The sequence below is a fragment of the Argiope bruennichi genome, chromosome 10, assembly GCF_947563725.1.
Source record: "Argiope bruennichi chromosome 10, qqArgBrue1.1, whole genome shotgun sequence".
NCBI lineage: Eukaryota > Metazoa > Arthropoda > Arachnida > Araneae > Araneidae > Argiope > Argiope bruennichi.
This window is the reverse complement of record NC_079160.1, coordinates 88,746,305-88,762,264: the sequence shown is the minus strand read 5'-3', so window position 1 is coordinate 88,762,264 and position 15,960 is coordinate 88,746,305. Positions and strand designations below refer to the sequence as shown.

At 25.6% G+C, this 15,960-nt stretch overlaps 1 protein-coding gene across 3 annotated transcripts; it reads right to left on the bottom strand.

The window, feature by feature from the left end:
* Positions 1-550: 550 nt before the first annotated feature.
* On the bottom strand, positions 551-15,809 carry LOC129988880 (metal-response element-binding transcription factor 2-like). 3 transcript variants are annotated; one of them, XM_056097159.1, is made up of 15 exons: positions 15,678-15,809; positions 13,870-14,149; positions 12,476-12,557; positions 11,059-11,154; positions 10,244-10,344; positions 9,654-9,684; positions 9,077-9,117; positions 8,903-8,979; positions 8,071-8,123; positions 7,812-7,923; positions 5,596-5,722; positions 4,794-4,864; positions 4,535-4,708; positions 1,913-2,093; positions 551-1,453 (listed from the first exon to the last, which is right to left on the bottom strand). In XM_056097159.1, the coding sequence occupies exons 2-15, from the start codon at positions 14,089-14,091 to the stop codon at positions 881-883; spliced, it is 1,941 nt and encodes a 646-aa protein (XP_055953134.1). In that variant the 5' UTR covers positions 14,092-14,149; positions 15,678-15,809; the 3' UTR covers positions 551-880. The 3 variants fall into 3 exon arrangements, with proteins under 3 accessions (XP_055953134.1, XP_055953133.1, XP_055953135.1); XM_056097158.1 differs by lacking the exon at positions 15,678-15,809 and adding an exon at positions 15,386-15,495; XM_056097160.1 differs by lacking the exon at positions 15,678-15,809 and adding an exon at positions 15,321-15,337.
* Positions 15,810-15,960: the final 151 nt, after the last annotated feature.

Below are 15,960 nucleotides of genomic sequence, written 5' to 3'. Positions count from 1 at the left end.
TGTTACTGAATTTTAACTGTGTGCTAAGAAATAATTTTTTTAAACAGTAAAAAGTGACAGATTTCAATGATAATAATTTACACTTAACAACAATTTTAGATCTTAACATTTAAATTAAAATTCATGTTATATAACAAATAAAATTTGAATATGTTAGTAACAACTAAATTTCAACAAACATTTAACATGCACTAACAGATAATTTGCTATTCATTATCAAAAAATTAAATCAAGAGCAGTGAATACGAAAAAAAAAATTAGTCAAAAGATGAATATCAATTTAATATCACAAAATAATAATAAAAAAACTTTTCACAAAACAATGCTTCCTTTTGTATAGTTTATCTATATGATAATATATGAATTTAATACTTTTCTGAAAGAGGCATTTTTGGTGAAAAACATTTGGACTGATTATATATCAGGAACAGTTTCCACAAATTAGATTTTACAATTAAATATAAATCACATTTATAATTCTTAGTTTCTATGACTTTTTTTCTTCCTTTCTTTCCATTGGCTTTTGATTTCAATACATAGTTGAAACATAAAATTTTATTTCTTAAAATGTGTCAATCAATGGAAATACAACGAAAAGATTTTCATAGCCATATTTCTTTCACATCATTATGTAAGTTAAATAGACATAGCTAGAAAATCCACCACAGTTATCAAAGACAGTTAAAATCAACAGATCTAATGAATTTTGAAGAACACGCACATTTCAACGACAAAATCATGCTACACGATTTATCTATACACAGTTCAGTAGTAAAAATATCATAAAGCAAAAGCAAACTTTTCAAAAAAAAGCAGTTAATGAACACTTTGGAGGAATAAATGCTTTAAAGATGAGTTTATAACTGGCAAAGGCTGCTGCTCAGGAAGAATTCAAACAATCCCATTCCACTAAATACTGTACTTTACCATCTGGACCAGTCCTTTTGGCGAGCACCGAGAACTTTTCGCCATTCGCTATTCTTTCAGCCATACCAAAATAATTGCTGACAGAGGAACTTAAGTCAGAATTGGATGGTGGGGTGGCTGCCAACGGTTTTGACTTATCTGATGTGGCATAGCTTTCTTGAGAGTCATTTAGCATTTGGTTGATCACCGATTCTGAGGTTTTACTGCTGGTGTACTTTCTTGATGGGCGGACTCTTAGTTTAAGACTATGTTTTTTATTGTTAGTATCATTTTTAGTTTCTGTCCTGACAGGTACAGTAGTGCTAGATGAATCTGTGCTGCTAAGTTTATAGTTGCTCATAAAAGGATTATTTAATCCTTCAAAATTTGTTGGATGAGGAATAATGGAGTTGAGTGTGTCATGAGAAGATGATGTGTCATCACTTTCAGATATATCAATGAGGGTGGCAGTACTTCGAGATTTTCTTAATCGCAATCTGTTAGTTTTAGGACATTTTGCTAACCGATGAGGCAGTTTCCGCCTTTCCTATAAGCAAAACAGAGAAAATTCAGTTGAATTTAATGATATATTATATATCAATAATTTTTTTATTTCAAAGAAAATCAAATTCACAAATTTTCCCTTAGTGAATAATAAAACTTAAGATTTTTAATGCTAATTTATCAATCAGGTATTATTATAAGTAGTAAATAATATTTACTAGTAAATTTTTATTCCCAGACTTTTGTACTGCCCTGACGATTTATTTATCAATGTTGCACCTTATAATAATAAAATTTCATCAGTTACCCTTCAACAAACTTTAAATAATAATTAATATTAAAATGAGCGGAACTCTTTACTACATAATTTACAAAAATACCACATGGTTTTTATTTTTATATATGTAAAAAAGACTTATTATATTGTAAATATAAATATATATAATTTTCATTCTGTAAAATTTAAATACATAAAATATAAAAATAAATCAAAATATTATACCTTCTTTTTAGATATTTGTAAAGCTCGTTTAGGTTTTTCTGCTTGATGCGATGGTTGAACAGATTTGTCAGCTTTTAAAACTGATTTAAAAGAAGCTTCACTACACACAGTTTCAGTATCTCTTGTTGATAGTTTACGGATCCTTTTCACTGGTATAGTTGTACTTTTTACTTCTTTCAAACTGAAAAATGTAAAAGTACAGATGAAATTTGAAACCATAAATGTATACTTAACCATTCTAATAAAAATAAAAAAATGACTAATTACGAAATGGATATCAATTAATCAAATGAAACCATAAATAAAGCAGGTTAATGTTTGTGTAACTATTCAGAAAATGAAAATGCCAAATTTAAAAATGATGCCCCTTTGATTCAATCACAGTTCACGAAATGCGAGAAATAGCATTTCAAATCAGGAGGGGAATGTATTTGAGGAAAAATACTTCCCTTAATTAAAATTTAAGCTTAATTTAAAAAGATCATCACAAAGGGTTACAAACAGTGAAAAAACCTGCAATACAGGAAATCTAAAAGCAAGATAATACAGTATTATATTACAGCATATGCTTTAATTATTTCAATTTCATAAAATAACGGCAAAATTTAGTTAAATTGAATATAAAATATTTTTTACATTAATCATTCATTTCTGTAAAAAGAAACAGTAAAAATTCTTTGCAAAGGGAGGAAAAGTGCTATTATCTTTCTACATTATGCTTGCTTTGTAAAAATTTTCAAAGTTTCTTTTCAACTTGGAAGGGCGAAAAAATAAAAAAATAACTTTATTTAACTGAAATGTTTTAATGACATAATTTTTTGACACAAATTTAAATAATTAATATTATAATTGTTATCGTTTCATGATAGCTATAATATATATTAACTCCATGCCTGCCGCGGGTGTATATATACGTCTCCATAAGTCAATGTGTTAACTGCCCGTGGCGTATATATATGTCTCACAACTATATATGTATATATACGTGGCACTGGGGACGGAAGTTATCCATGGCAAGTAAGGGGTTAATAGAGTATAAATAACTAATTTAACAGTAGAAGACAAACAAATTTTATACCTTAACTAACTTTATTCTTTAATAACAACACACACACAAATGATTTAATAATTTAAAGTTTATTTTAATAAGACACATTTATTCACATGTCATTAAAGAAACATTTGAAATAATATAGTTTTTGATGGCCAGAAAGAAAAATAAATCGAATTTAAACATGTACTAAATATTTTGACTTTATTTATAATACTAAATAAGATCTTTGAATAATTTTGGTATGAACTCATTCAACAAGTAGTAATTATTAGACAAATTCAGTATTTATTGATAATACCCAACTTTATCATATATACTTGTCTTTTATCATAAAATTACAACCAGTAATGAATCGACAATTACAATCAGTAGTGTAATAATTTTAGCTTAATGAATTAAATCACAAAAATCAAATATTTCATATTTAAATAAATCAATTTTTTATTTATAAATTTTCCTTATATTATTAATTTATTGTGAATTCACATCATTCGACTATGAAATAGCAGCTCTTAACAAGCCTATATTGCAAAAGATTGGTAACAACAGTCACTTATATTTTTAATAACAAACATAAACTTTATTGGTTTTAACCATTAACAAAACAAGGATTTACCATAAAGAAATAAAGCATAAAAAAATTAGAAAAATCTTGAAAATTTACTGTTACAAAAAGAAACAATTAGATAAATAATATGTTGCTTCTTTTCTTAAATTCTATAAAACATGAATCTGGGAAAACAAATTAAAAGACACCAATGCATTTCTGTTTATCCTAACACTTTAGTTTTGTAAAATACTGATACTTTCATTGTTCCTAATTATTCCACTGGCATGGGATCAAACAAAAAAATGAAAGTTCCAATCCACACAAATTTTTAAATGCTGATTTCAACTAGTAAAAATTATTGACAAAATGCAACATCTAATATATTAATCATTTTACCAAATATAGTGAAGAAAAAATAAAACACTGCAGACTGAATGTACAAAATCAGATATTTAATATTCTGCAGATTTAATTGTATTATTAAATTCAAGCATATTTTGCTCATTTTGACTACTTACAATATAATAATTTTAAGATAGAATTTCAATTAGAATCATTGATATTCAGCTACCTTCTGAAATGACAAAGATGTGTCGGGGGGGAGCACTCTTGACAAGGGGCAACTGCCCAGTCTAGTGTAGACATCCTTGTAAAAAATAAGAGATTCTTAAACTATAGACCCCAATTCAAATTCAAAACTCATTAACAGAAAGCATTTCTACCATTCTTCAATATTTCTAATCAGCAAAGAAAAGACGCTGTGACTTCAAACATTCCACCATAATACTAATAAAAAAAATTGCTGAATTTATTAATTTAATGTTCAATTCCCTTTTATCTTCTCCCTTCCCACAATAAATACGTGAACACAAGGTCAATAATATTTTTACTATCAAAATATGATAATAGTGAGTAATTTAAGAAGCACCAGAATATAATGATCATAAATTGACAACTTTCTATGCATTTCAAATAAAAATAATGAATAACTCTAATTTATTTTAAAACAATGGATTACCTGTTTGACTTGATAACTGGCTTTGATTTTCGAGATGAGGCATTAAATGAATCCAGAATGTCATTTGTTATGACACCAGACTCGGGCAGAGAAACTGTAGGCACTGGAGGAGGTACACGAGATCGTAAACCCCAAACAGCTGTTTTCCTTTTCACTTCTTTACCAGAAGTAAATCTAATAAATTAAAAAAACATTAATCTTAATCCTCCACTTTTTTTCTTCACAAGACTGAATGAACTTTTAAAGTTTTAATACGAACCTGCTTTTACTATTCTGAAGATGTTCAAGCATTTTCTTTCTTTTCTCTTCACTAGACAATCGTGACAGTGACTGGCAGGGAAAAAAATATATTAAGCAAGTTAACACACTATCGATACACAATATAAGATTACATTTTATCTATATTAATTAATTTCAAAAATGGAAATGACATTTTTATTGGTGGAATCGATTGTAGCAATATCTATAAAAATCAAATTTCTCAAACTTTTGTTTTCATTCTGTATTATACTATTCATATTTTAATTTTTATCAATAGTCAAATTTTATATTAATTCCTATATCATCATACAATTCATTTTGTTTCATTCAACACATTTTAAAAGTAATTTTTTTCATAATTATTTTCATAAAATAATTAAATTTTAATGTTTTATAAACAGCACTACTGAATCATACATTTATGAAATAAAATTATACTTTTACAAATACATATCCAAATCTTTAAAAAATATCCAGATTCCAAGAAAAAAAATTTCAATTTGGTATTTAATTTTAAATTATTTTATGCAAGTTGCAAAATATAGTATAGAAAATAAAAGCATTTTTTTTAACTTAACAAAAAACTGCACATTTAACAGTGATATCTTATAACAGATATTTTTCATGGCAAATATTCAAATAACCTCCAACTTAAGTAACTATCAATGAAATAGTAGGCTAAATACTAAATTGGCTAATATCAAATAATATTAAAATTATTTTATGTCCATCTTTATATTATTTTACATCAATAATTAAACAAATAAAATGAAAGGCATAGCAAATAATTCACTGCTTACTTCTCCTTTGATCTGAAATTGTGACCAATTGTCCTTAAGAAAAGCCATAATTGTAGTATCAAATTCAAAGAACTTTTTCCCATGCATAACTGTCAAATTAAAGAGGACTAGATGAGCAATATCAGGCCTAAAATAAAAAGGAAAAAACATTTCTCAAACATATTAAAATAAAATGTAAATATTAATTAATACAACTTTATACTATTTGCCTTTTCAATTTTTTAAAAAAGGCAACTGAAAATGATTAAACGCAATTAGAAACAGCAACTTTGTTGAAAATAATCCAAGGAGGAAACATCATATACAATATAAAATTCAAGATTTTGCTTCTGGCACAGAGATATCAACTATCAGACCTATATGGCATTACAGTTAACAAGCAATTAGATTTATAAATTACACAAATTTTAAATATGTTATGGCACTCTGTTTCCATCCCTCATTTGCCAAACAGATGGACACATTGAAAATGTGAATAAAAAAATGGACTGACAAATTTACATACAAACATAATTCACAAAATCTAATATGAAAACAGACCACAGTTTGTTGTTATTTGCATAACAAAAGGAGATATACAACTCTTTGAACATCCATCAGTACTATATTATATTCAGATATTTTCTTTTCACAAAAATTATAACAAAGTTATTCCTATTTGTAATCAGGACTATCATTTGCACTGCACTTGTAATTCTACTCAAAACAATTATAAAGCTTTCAATAACAAATTATCAGAAAATTTTAATTTAAATGTTAAACAATGCCGATATAGATGGCAAACTTAACTTGAATTATAATTAAAGCTTAAAATAAAAAGAAAATGTGGCAACTAAAGAAAACAAATGTTTGGGTTAATTGACATAAATGCTTTACATATAGAATGTGACGTATAAGTTGCCATCTGTATCACAAGTTAACTTTTCTCAATTATCTTTGATTAGCTGATTCATTTGAAAATCTGATATGCATTATACATTTAAAATAAAATTAATAAAATACTCTTAAATTAATAATTTTATTTTCTTTCATAACCGATACATTTTTCCCATTATATATATATACACATAACCAAATTAGTAAAAATACCCAGTTAATACTAGCAAAAAGAATAAATATAGAATCAAAAAGGAAGAAATTAAGAATCTGGCCTGAAGACTTTTCTAAGGGTCATCCTCAGGCAGGGATTCAAACAAGGGATTTTTTCTGTGAGGGGCCTGATTTTTGTCCAACAATATTGACGTGAAAATTCCCTGAAATAGATGTCTTCATTTTTTACAGATATAAAACAATAAATTACAATCCCCAATTTAAGCGAAAATTATAATAACATAACATAAACTATAAAACAACCTTCACAACCAATTATAGAAACAAAAAGGAAAGAACATACCAGTAACAGGTAAAATCTCTGCAAAAAAGGCTCACGTCAAGTTTCCTCTGTCATTACTACCCCTGCATAAAAACCACTTTGTCATTCAAGTAATAAATAAGTAGGTAAGTAAGTAATGGGTAAGTAGGGTAGTAATGACGTGGGAAACATGATGTGAGCCTTTTTTTGTAGAGATTTTACCTGCTACTGGTATTTTTTCCCTTTTTGTTTCTGTAATTGGTTATGAATGTTCTTTTATAGTTTATATTATGTTATTATAATTTTCGCTTAAATTGGGGATTCTAATTTACTGTTTTATTTCTGTAAAAAATGAAGGCCACAATTTCAGGGGATTTTCGGGTCAATATTGTTGGACAAAAGTCAGACCCCTTGCAGAAAAAATCCCTTGTTTAAATCCCTGCCTAAGGATGACCCTAGAGAAAGTCTTCAGGTCAGATTCTTAATTTCTTCCCATTTGATTCTGTATTTATTCTTTTTGCTAATATTAACTTGGTATTTTTACTAATTTGGTTAAGTTCATTTGTGTTTTAGTAGTTGCAGCATTAGTGCTCTCTAAATACAATTGTATCTTTTTTAGTTTGATTCTGAAATAATTTTTAATTTTGCTATCAGAAATGGATCTTAATTTTAATTAAAATTTCATAATGCATATATTTTTGATTTTCTTATATAATGCTTTAGAAGGATTTGAAGAAGCAAAAAATGAATAATAAAATTATTTTAAACAAATTCAAGTCTAAAAATGGAAATTTACTATATATATATATATAAAGTACATATGAAAATGTCACATAAAAAAATTATATAAAAAATTGAAACAAACCATCTTAATGGCAGGCGTCGAAGGAACTCAGGTCCTTTATTGCACACAGTACAAACAAAAATATAAAATCTATCACCATATAAAAGAGAATCATCTAAACACTGAAGACAAGCTGAAAGAAAAAATAAATTAGAAAAAACAAAATAATTTTCCCTTCCACTTACAAACACAATTTTCTATACTTAAAAAGACATTTACAAATTGTATCAGTTAAAATAACATTTAAAAATAATGTGTGCAATCAGAAAAAAATATTTACCTTCATGGAACCATTGTTTACACCTTGTACATTGCAGCATTTTTGAATACCACCTATGAAAGAAAAAAAAATTAATGGAATAATTAACATTACTGTAGAAACATACCTTATGCTTCTTTATGACATTATGCAATTTATAAGCAGTCATTTCTGAAATTCTAGATCAATTTATCAGTTGCTATATTAAATAAGTAAAAAAGGTATAAAAAAAACGAACCAGATGTATCAGATGTGTTCCTTTTCGAAGAAAATATGGGAAATCATAACAAACATAATCGATTCAATGGATGAGTTCATTAAAAATTACTATTGATTTAAATTAACTTTTCAGCTAAGCTGATTCATTTATTCTGGATACTTATATATAAAGCAAAAAATAAAAACATTTCTAGAATGGATTTATTGTGAACATAATTATTTACACTTCACTCTATCCAATACCAAAAAACACTCTTTTTTTAAAAAAATTTATACAAGATAACAAAAGAGTTCCAAGAAACCATTCATAGAATTATGTATGTCTGTTTTCATTTTCTATCATCAATCTCATTTGTTTTCTTAGTAAATGCTTCTGACAGCTCTTTGGCATTTCACTTTCATTTGCACATTTTTGCAGTAGTGAAGCAAACATATGAAAATAGTTTTATAAATGTAATGATATTGCTTCTTCATGTGTTTACTCTAAATACTGCTTGCAATCCAAACATACAAAATTTTCAAGTGTTTGATGTCTGTAATCCTAGTTGTCTATGGACACTTACCTAACTGTATATAATTTCCAATCTGATGAGACGATAAAATCTGAGTAAATAAATATGAATATTCAACTTACTCTCCGGGACCACCACAATAACAATATGTTTGTTGCAAATTTGATCGATGTGAAGTATCCCATGTCAAAGCTTCAAGCTAAATAGAAGAAAAATATATTAATAATAATCTAAAATAATACTCTTTTTTTTATTTGAGTTCAATAAGATCAGGACAGAAAAGCATATTCACTTACATTGTAAGGCAATGTTTCCTTCATTTTCAACATTGCTTGAGCTGTAAAATTAAGTAAATGTTAAGATTTCTTTTAAAAACACTTCTAAAAGGTATACACATGATTTACAATTTTCTTGAATTATTATAATATGGTTTTATTATAAAATGCAATTTTTCTAATAAATAAATCATAAGTAAGATCATCTATCTACATTACAAGTTAATATGTTCTAAATCAAAATTAAGATGGCCATATTTAAACATCACAGTGATATAACTATTCCTATCAGCTAACTTATTGAGAGCACATTCAACCAGGCTACAAAAAAGAGTGTAGCACAAAAGAACCATTTGCAAAGCACTTTTTAATGAACACAAAGACTCAAATAATGATTCAACAAGGTTGTTATTGAAATTGTTTTAATAACTGATTAAAAAATTATCTCAATAACTTATTTTGATTTTACTTAATTAATAAAACTAAGAAAAAAACAGTAAAATTAGCTTTGGGTAAGATGGAACAATATAGATCATTTACAATATAAACAGTGGCTAGATAGAAAACAAATTTAAATATTATAAAGGAAATATCTTACCATTTGCACCTTTCTTTATAGCTCCTCCTTTCTGAAATAAAAAAATATATATAATCATTAAAAATATATTTTAAAAAAAAGAAAGAAAAATATCATACTTTAGATTTTAATAGTAATAATACCATTAAAATTTTTTGAAATACTATCTTTAATGATAATTTTTTTTATTATTAACATTATTTAAACTTCAATAACATGTATTAATATCGGAAATCTAAAATATTTCATGATAAATAATATATTAAAAATTAATAGTTTTTTAATAAAATACCTCCGACTTCCTCAAAACATAGACTTGAAGATTATAATTTATAATAAAAAAATATATATATAATTTAATACAAGCGCCTGATGAAAATCAATAAGTATTTGAAATTGCATATATATAATTATTTTTAAAAAGTTTAACTTTTTTTTTTTTTTTTTTTTTTTAATTCTCCAAATTTAGTCCTACGATTCATTTGAAAATCTTTAAGCCCAACTATTAAGAAATATTGTTGTGGTACTTCTAATTGGTTACCTTTTCCTTAAATTACTAAATATTTATAACTCTTCCTACTCCAAATTTCTTTCAAAAATAGTCATTATACCTTTGCAGAAGAAGCAAAAACACATTTTCTACAGCTCCATGGAATTTCAGGATTCAGGTCGGATGTAGCAATTTTAGGAATGTGACAGAGTTGATGGTAACCTTAAATGGAAAATTAAATTTCACATTAGTATAAATCAAATAAAAATGCTTCAATACATGGAAGCCCTCACAATGGATAAAAAATTTACAGATAATCTTTCATATACACATTTTATCAGATCAAATTTTACAATTTCTTTTAGCAACACTTGAAAGCGTTTTTTTAATTAATGACTGCCAGAAAGGTATTAAATTCCTAAAACCACAATTTAAAAATTTTCATATTTCAAAATATAAATGAAGTGGCATTTCTTTAATGTTATATTTCTTAATGATTCAGACCAAAATCACAATTGCTTTTGCCATTTTAAAACTAATTTTAAATAATTTAAATTATAAAATTATTTCTTATTACATTGTTACCTGAAGAAAGACAGAATATAGAAAGAAAAAAAAAACTTTATTTTCTTTCCCTTGAGCTCATTTATATAGATTTGCAAGAATTTTACTCTGAAAAAATATGTAAATGTAAGTAATTTTCTAATATAAAGCTAGGGAAAATATTCTTCTATCACTAAAATAATAATAATAATAATAATAACAACTAGAATAAATTTCATCACTCATAAAAGTAATCTTTTAAATTTGAAATATATCAAACAAGAAACAGAAATTCAGTTCTATAAAATTTTATAAATAATAACATTAAAGGATTCATCACTTATGAGTGAAGTTTATATAGATATCAAACAAAAGATCTTGCAAATTACTGACCTACTGAACATTTGTCACAAATGACTATTTCATCAGGAGGTTGGGAGTAGCTACTGTCGCAGACAGTACATGCAAACTCATTTTCTGGTGAAGGACCTAATAAGAGTAAAATATTCAAAATTAACACAATATAATGTTCTACTTATGAGCAGCACAAATAAGAAATAAAAAGATTTATTCAAAAATCTGAGTTACCAGATGAAGCCTTGTAACTCCTTTATAAAAAACCACACATTTGTTTCTCATCATTCGTTACATGCAAATATCAAGGTCTTTTTAAATACATTCAAATATATGAAGTATTTAAATACATATTAATGCATTTTAAAAGAAATCCATCAATGCACATCCATCAATACACTGAAATGCATTATTCACAAATATGCATAAGCCTATATAAGATTTGCATTTAAATTAAGTAAAAGGACAATTTAATTCTTTACTTCTATCATTTTTTTTAATAATTTCTCAATGTTAAATTTTTTTTATTTGAAAAGATAGCATATAAGTTCATAGTCAGAAAAATTTATTTCTTATTTAGAATTGACCAATACAACAATAGTTGCTGTATATAAACAGATTCTATTTAAGTAATTGAATTACTATGATCAATTAAACCTCATGAAATTAACCCCAAAACAGTCAATTATCACAATTTTTAATGCACAAACAAAAAAGTGAATATTTCAGCAAGCTTTAATTAGGAATTAGCAGAATATTTAAATTGTTTATATGAATGAAACAGTTAATATTCTATTCACTTTTAAAAAAGTAGGAATTAAAATTTTTTTTAATTCGTTTATTTAGATTTCATACTTACTGCTACAGCAACTGTTAAATATTTTTTAAAGAAATTTGATATTTATTGAAATACATACAATAAGGCAATATAGTAATTATGTAAACCTTTATTAAGTATCAACCTCTATTTAGGTGCATTTATAGGTTTAAAAAATTTTCTTAATGCAATGGAAACCTTATCCCCAAAATTAATTTTATTATGAAATTAATTTTATTAATAACTATTTTATTTTAATAGATTCACACTCCTAGGAATTTTCCATTGATTTCAAAACCCAAAAAATGAGTGAAAAAAGAAACATTATCAAGAAATAAAAAAATTCAAATCAATTCAGCTTTTATCAGGCTTTCAATAAAAGAAAAACAATGAGTAGGAAATTCCTGTTCATAAATTATCTACTTATTTATTCAGTTTTACTAAATAACAATAAAGAAAAAAATAACCATCTTTAAAAACATTATAGCAGATATGAACAGTTAAAGTTGCCCGTATATTAAAAGCATTGATACTAAGGCTTTCAAAAGCATTTTAGAAAACAAATATGAATAAAACATTCTATTAAATGAATTTTATACATAATTTTGAATTTCAACAGCTATTATCTCACTTTCTTACCCTTGTATATATCTTTATATAATGCCCAAAACTGAGAACCATCTTCAAACTTGACAGCACATCTACTATATTCATCTTCAACCTGTGAAAAGTTTCAGAATTCTCAATAAATAAGATATACTCTACTAAATATGAATTTGATTGTAAAAAAAATTAAAAAATCTCAATGAATAAAATATATTCTATTAAATATAAGCTTTATTGTGAAAACTGTTCGCTAACACACAATAAAAAGGAAACTAGTTATCAGGCATGGCACAGGCTTGGAACAAAAAATGTAAAACTTCTTAAAATAATGATGTGCCATAAAATAAAATAAATGTTATAAACTGAATAATAAAATGAAAAAAATTTATTAAAAAAAAAGTGCTTGAAGTATTAAAAATATTGTAGAATTATTACATAAAAGAAAATCAATTCATCTCATGAATGATAAAAATCCAAATCGAAATTTACTAAAATCTGTGTTTTTATGAAAATGTGTCATGTCTGGTTTTTAAATTTTAAATACTCATAAATATAAAAATGATGGCATAGGAAGAATAATAAATTCATACAAACAAATAAAAACTGCTCATACTTAAAAATGAATTTTATTGATCTACATTATCATTATCATAATATTTTAAATTTTCTTCAATTCATTCCATAAATAAGTTCCAAATTTTAAAAATATTTATTTAATAATTAAATCCCCAAGACATAAATTAATCTGATAATAATTCCATAATGATTTACTGCATGAATCTAAATGGTGTATTCAAGTTAAACAATTAGCAAATCTGTATCACAGTTTCATATATTACAAAAGTATCAATGTAGGTATTAAATTTGATTTTAGACATGTCAAATGGTCTACTTTTTAACTAACTGGTATTTTAATCATATCACAGGTCTATTTTTATATATTTAGGTATAGCTGGGTCTGCATTATATATACTTTATATCTCAAAAACTATGAAAATTTTCAAACTTAAATTTTCATTAGTTAAAAAACTCATATCTTAAGAAAATATTTCTCCCAAGTTTATCATGTACTGAGGGGCAAAGATAATCTTATTATTAAAAAGAAATCTTAGTTTCCCTTAACACTTCAATATGGTCATTGGCATAAGAGGATGCATTTTGAGCAAATTAGTTTAGATACAAATTGCACTTATCTAAACATAATAAAATATTGTTGATAAATGTAAAGGCACAGAAATATTACAAAAAATAAAGCGAACAGTTATTGAAATATCATTAAGGGAACATTTTAGAGCACGGTGATAAAGATACGAATTTATGCAATAAGAAAAACCTAATACCGTAGTGAAAAATTTTTATACACAAAATTAGCAGGAATTAAATATCAAGAAACTCTAATACATAAAAAAATTATATAATAATAATACCTGAATAATTGTAGCCAGATAGAGCAATCCATCAGTCCACCTGACTAAAACATCAGTTGATTCTCGGAACTTTTCTTTGGTAGGCGTTTCATAAATGGAAGATTTCTCAGTATAGACTGAAAAATCATGTGGTCCTTTCCTAGCATAACACCAATAATCTTCTTGAGTCTCTTTTAAAAGGCACAGACTTTCAGGCCTGAAGTCTTTTAAAGGATTATTCATTTCTGCAGCTCATAAAGACTAAATTAACATAACATCAGGCTAAATTCATCTTGTTACACTGAAAAAAAAAATGTATTACTTTTTTATGGAATTTTACTCAAAATATAAAAAAAGGAAGAAAGAAAAAGTAACGGAAGGAAGAAAAATAATGAAGGAAGGAAAATTATTTAAATATGGTTCAAGATAATATATACATGATTATACATGTGTGTGTATGTATAATTAGCATATACATATAATTTAAGAAAGAAAACAAATTATAAAATTATTTCAAACAAAATTTTCTTCTTTATAAAACTTTAAAACAAAATATTTGTAAAATCAAATATAACAGACTTTTAAATAAAACAAAATAAACTAGCAGAAACAGCTAATTTAAAATATAAAAATGGTAAAATATAAATGCTAATAAGAAAAAAAAGTGTCATAATTTTGAGCTTTGATATTGCAAGATATAATATAGAAAATAAGAAAATCTAAACATAGAAATTTTTTCAGTTATTTATTTTATAAACTGAATGCTCAGACATGTAAGGTAACATATAAGCAATATCGCAATTGATATTAACTAGGAAGACCATGTAAAGCTAATTTATAATGAACAAAAATTAATTTGCATGAAGACTATTCTTTTAAATCAAGTGAAATATATAAAACATAAAAGTTTTCAATGTAGATAGTTGTATTTGAATTTTTTTCATGGATTGTTTTAACTATAATCATGAAATTAAAATATTTTGATAAAACATATTTTCTGCAAAATCTTCACTTTAACTGAAGATTTATTTTAAAATTCAAACAATCAAGATTAGCAGTTATAAATATATTATAATTCGTTAACACAAAATATATAAAAATATGGCATTTAATGAAAATAGCGCAGCAAATAAGTACTATGACACATTACATTTTATTGGGAAATCGCAATACCAGATTTACTCTTATTAAAATGATGTATAAAAAAACTGCACAATTTACTGTATTTTATTTAGGTTTCTAAAAATGCAAAACATAGCTAATTAAACAGCGAAATACAAAATTTTAAAAGCCAGGAGTTAAAATGACAGGGCAAAAAGGATAAAGTATTGCAAAATCAAGGATTTATTATAAATATTTCTATACAATTTGAAGGAAACATGCAAACGACGTCTTTTTAAAAAAAATATAAGTGAATATAGTAAAAAAAAGGGAGAAAATATTCACAAAAATATGGAAATTAAATATTAAACAGGATATATTTAAACATGCCAGATTGTAGTTGAGAATTACGAAACTATAAAACAGTTATGTTTACAGTATGTTGCGAAATCTGAAGAATAATTTTTCATTACATCAGCAACATCATAATCATACGAAGCATTAAGAATTACAATAAGCAGAGGCATGAAATATTGAATAAATTTTTCTTTCAAATAAATCCAATTTGAAAACAAATTTCAAAAATCGTTAGTAAACAGGTTGTTTTTGGCGGCGCGAATTAAACGTAACCAAGGAATCTTCGCGCCAGCACTTCCGCTAACTATCATTCAAAATTAAAAACTGTTATACATAAAAGAGAAGCAAATTTTGACTTTAAAAGCACTTACTATAAAGTTGCAAACAAGACGCTGTAAAGCTGCACGTTCAGCAACTGATTGAAGCTTTAATTAAAAACAATATTTCAAAATTAATATACTAGAAGAGCGGAAAACGAAATTTACAAAATTGATACAGTAGCGCCATCTATTAGTAAACTACAGTTTCTAAGAATTATGTAGATAATATATTCTATATTATAGAGAATCGTTTTAAAAGGCTACTATGGTGTGATAATAGTTATTGTTTCTTCTACATTTATTTGTTTTAATAGTGACTTTATTTAACTGTGTT

Bases quoted from the DNA above. Each gene is read 5' to 3' on its own strand.
- LOC129988880 (XM_056097159.1), bottom strand. From the start codon at position 14,091: ATGAATAATCCTTTAAAAGACTTCAGGCCTGAAAGTCTGTGCCTTTTA. The intron at 11,155-12,475 runs GTAAGAAAGTGA...TACTCTTATTAG, and splicing joins ATATAAAGATATATACAAGG to GTCCTTCACCAGAAAATGAG. The intron at 5,723-7,811 runs GTTTGTTTCAAT...TTTTTATTTTAG, and splicing joins CGACGCCTGCCATTAAGATG to GCCTGATATTGCTCATCTAG.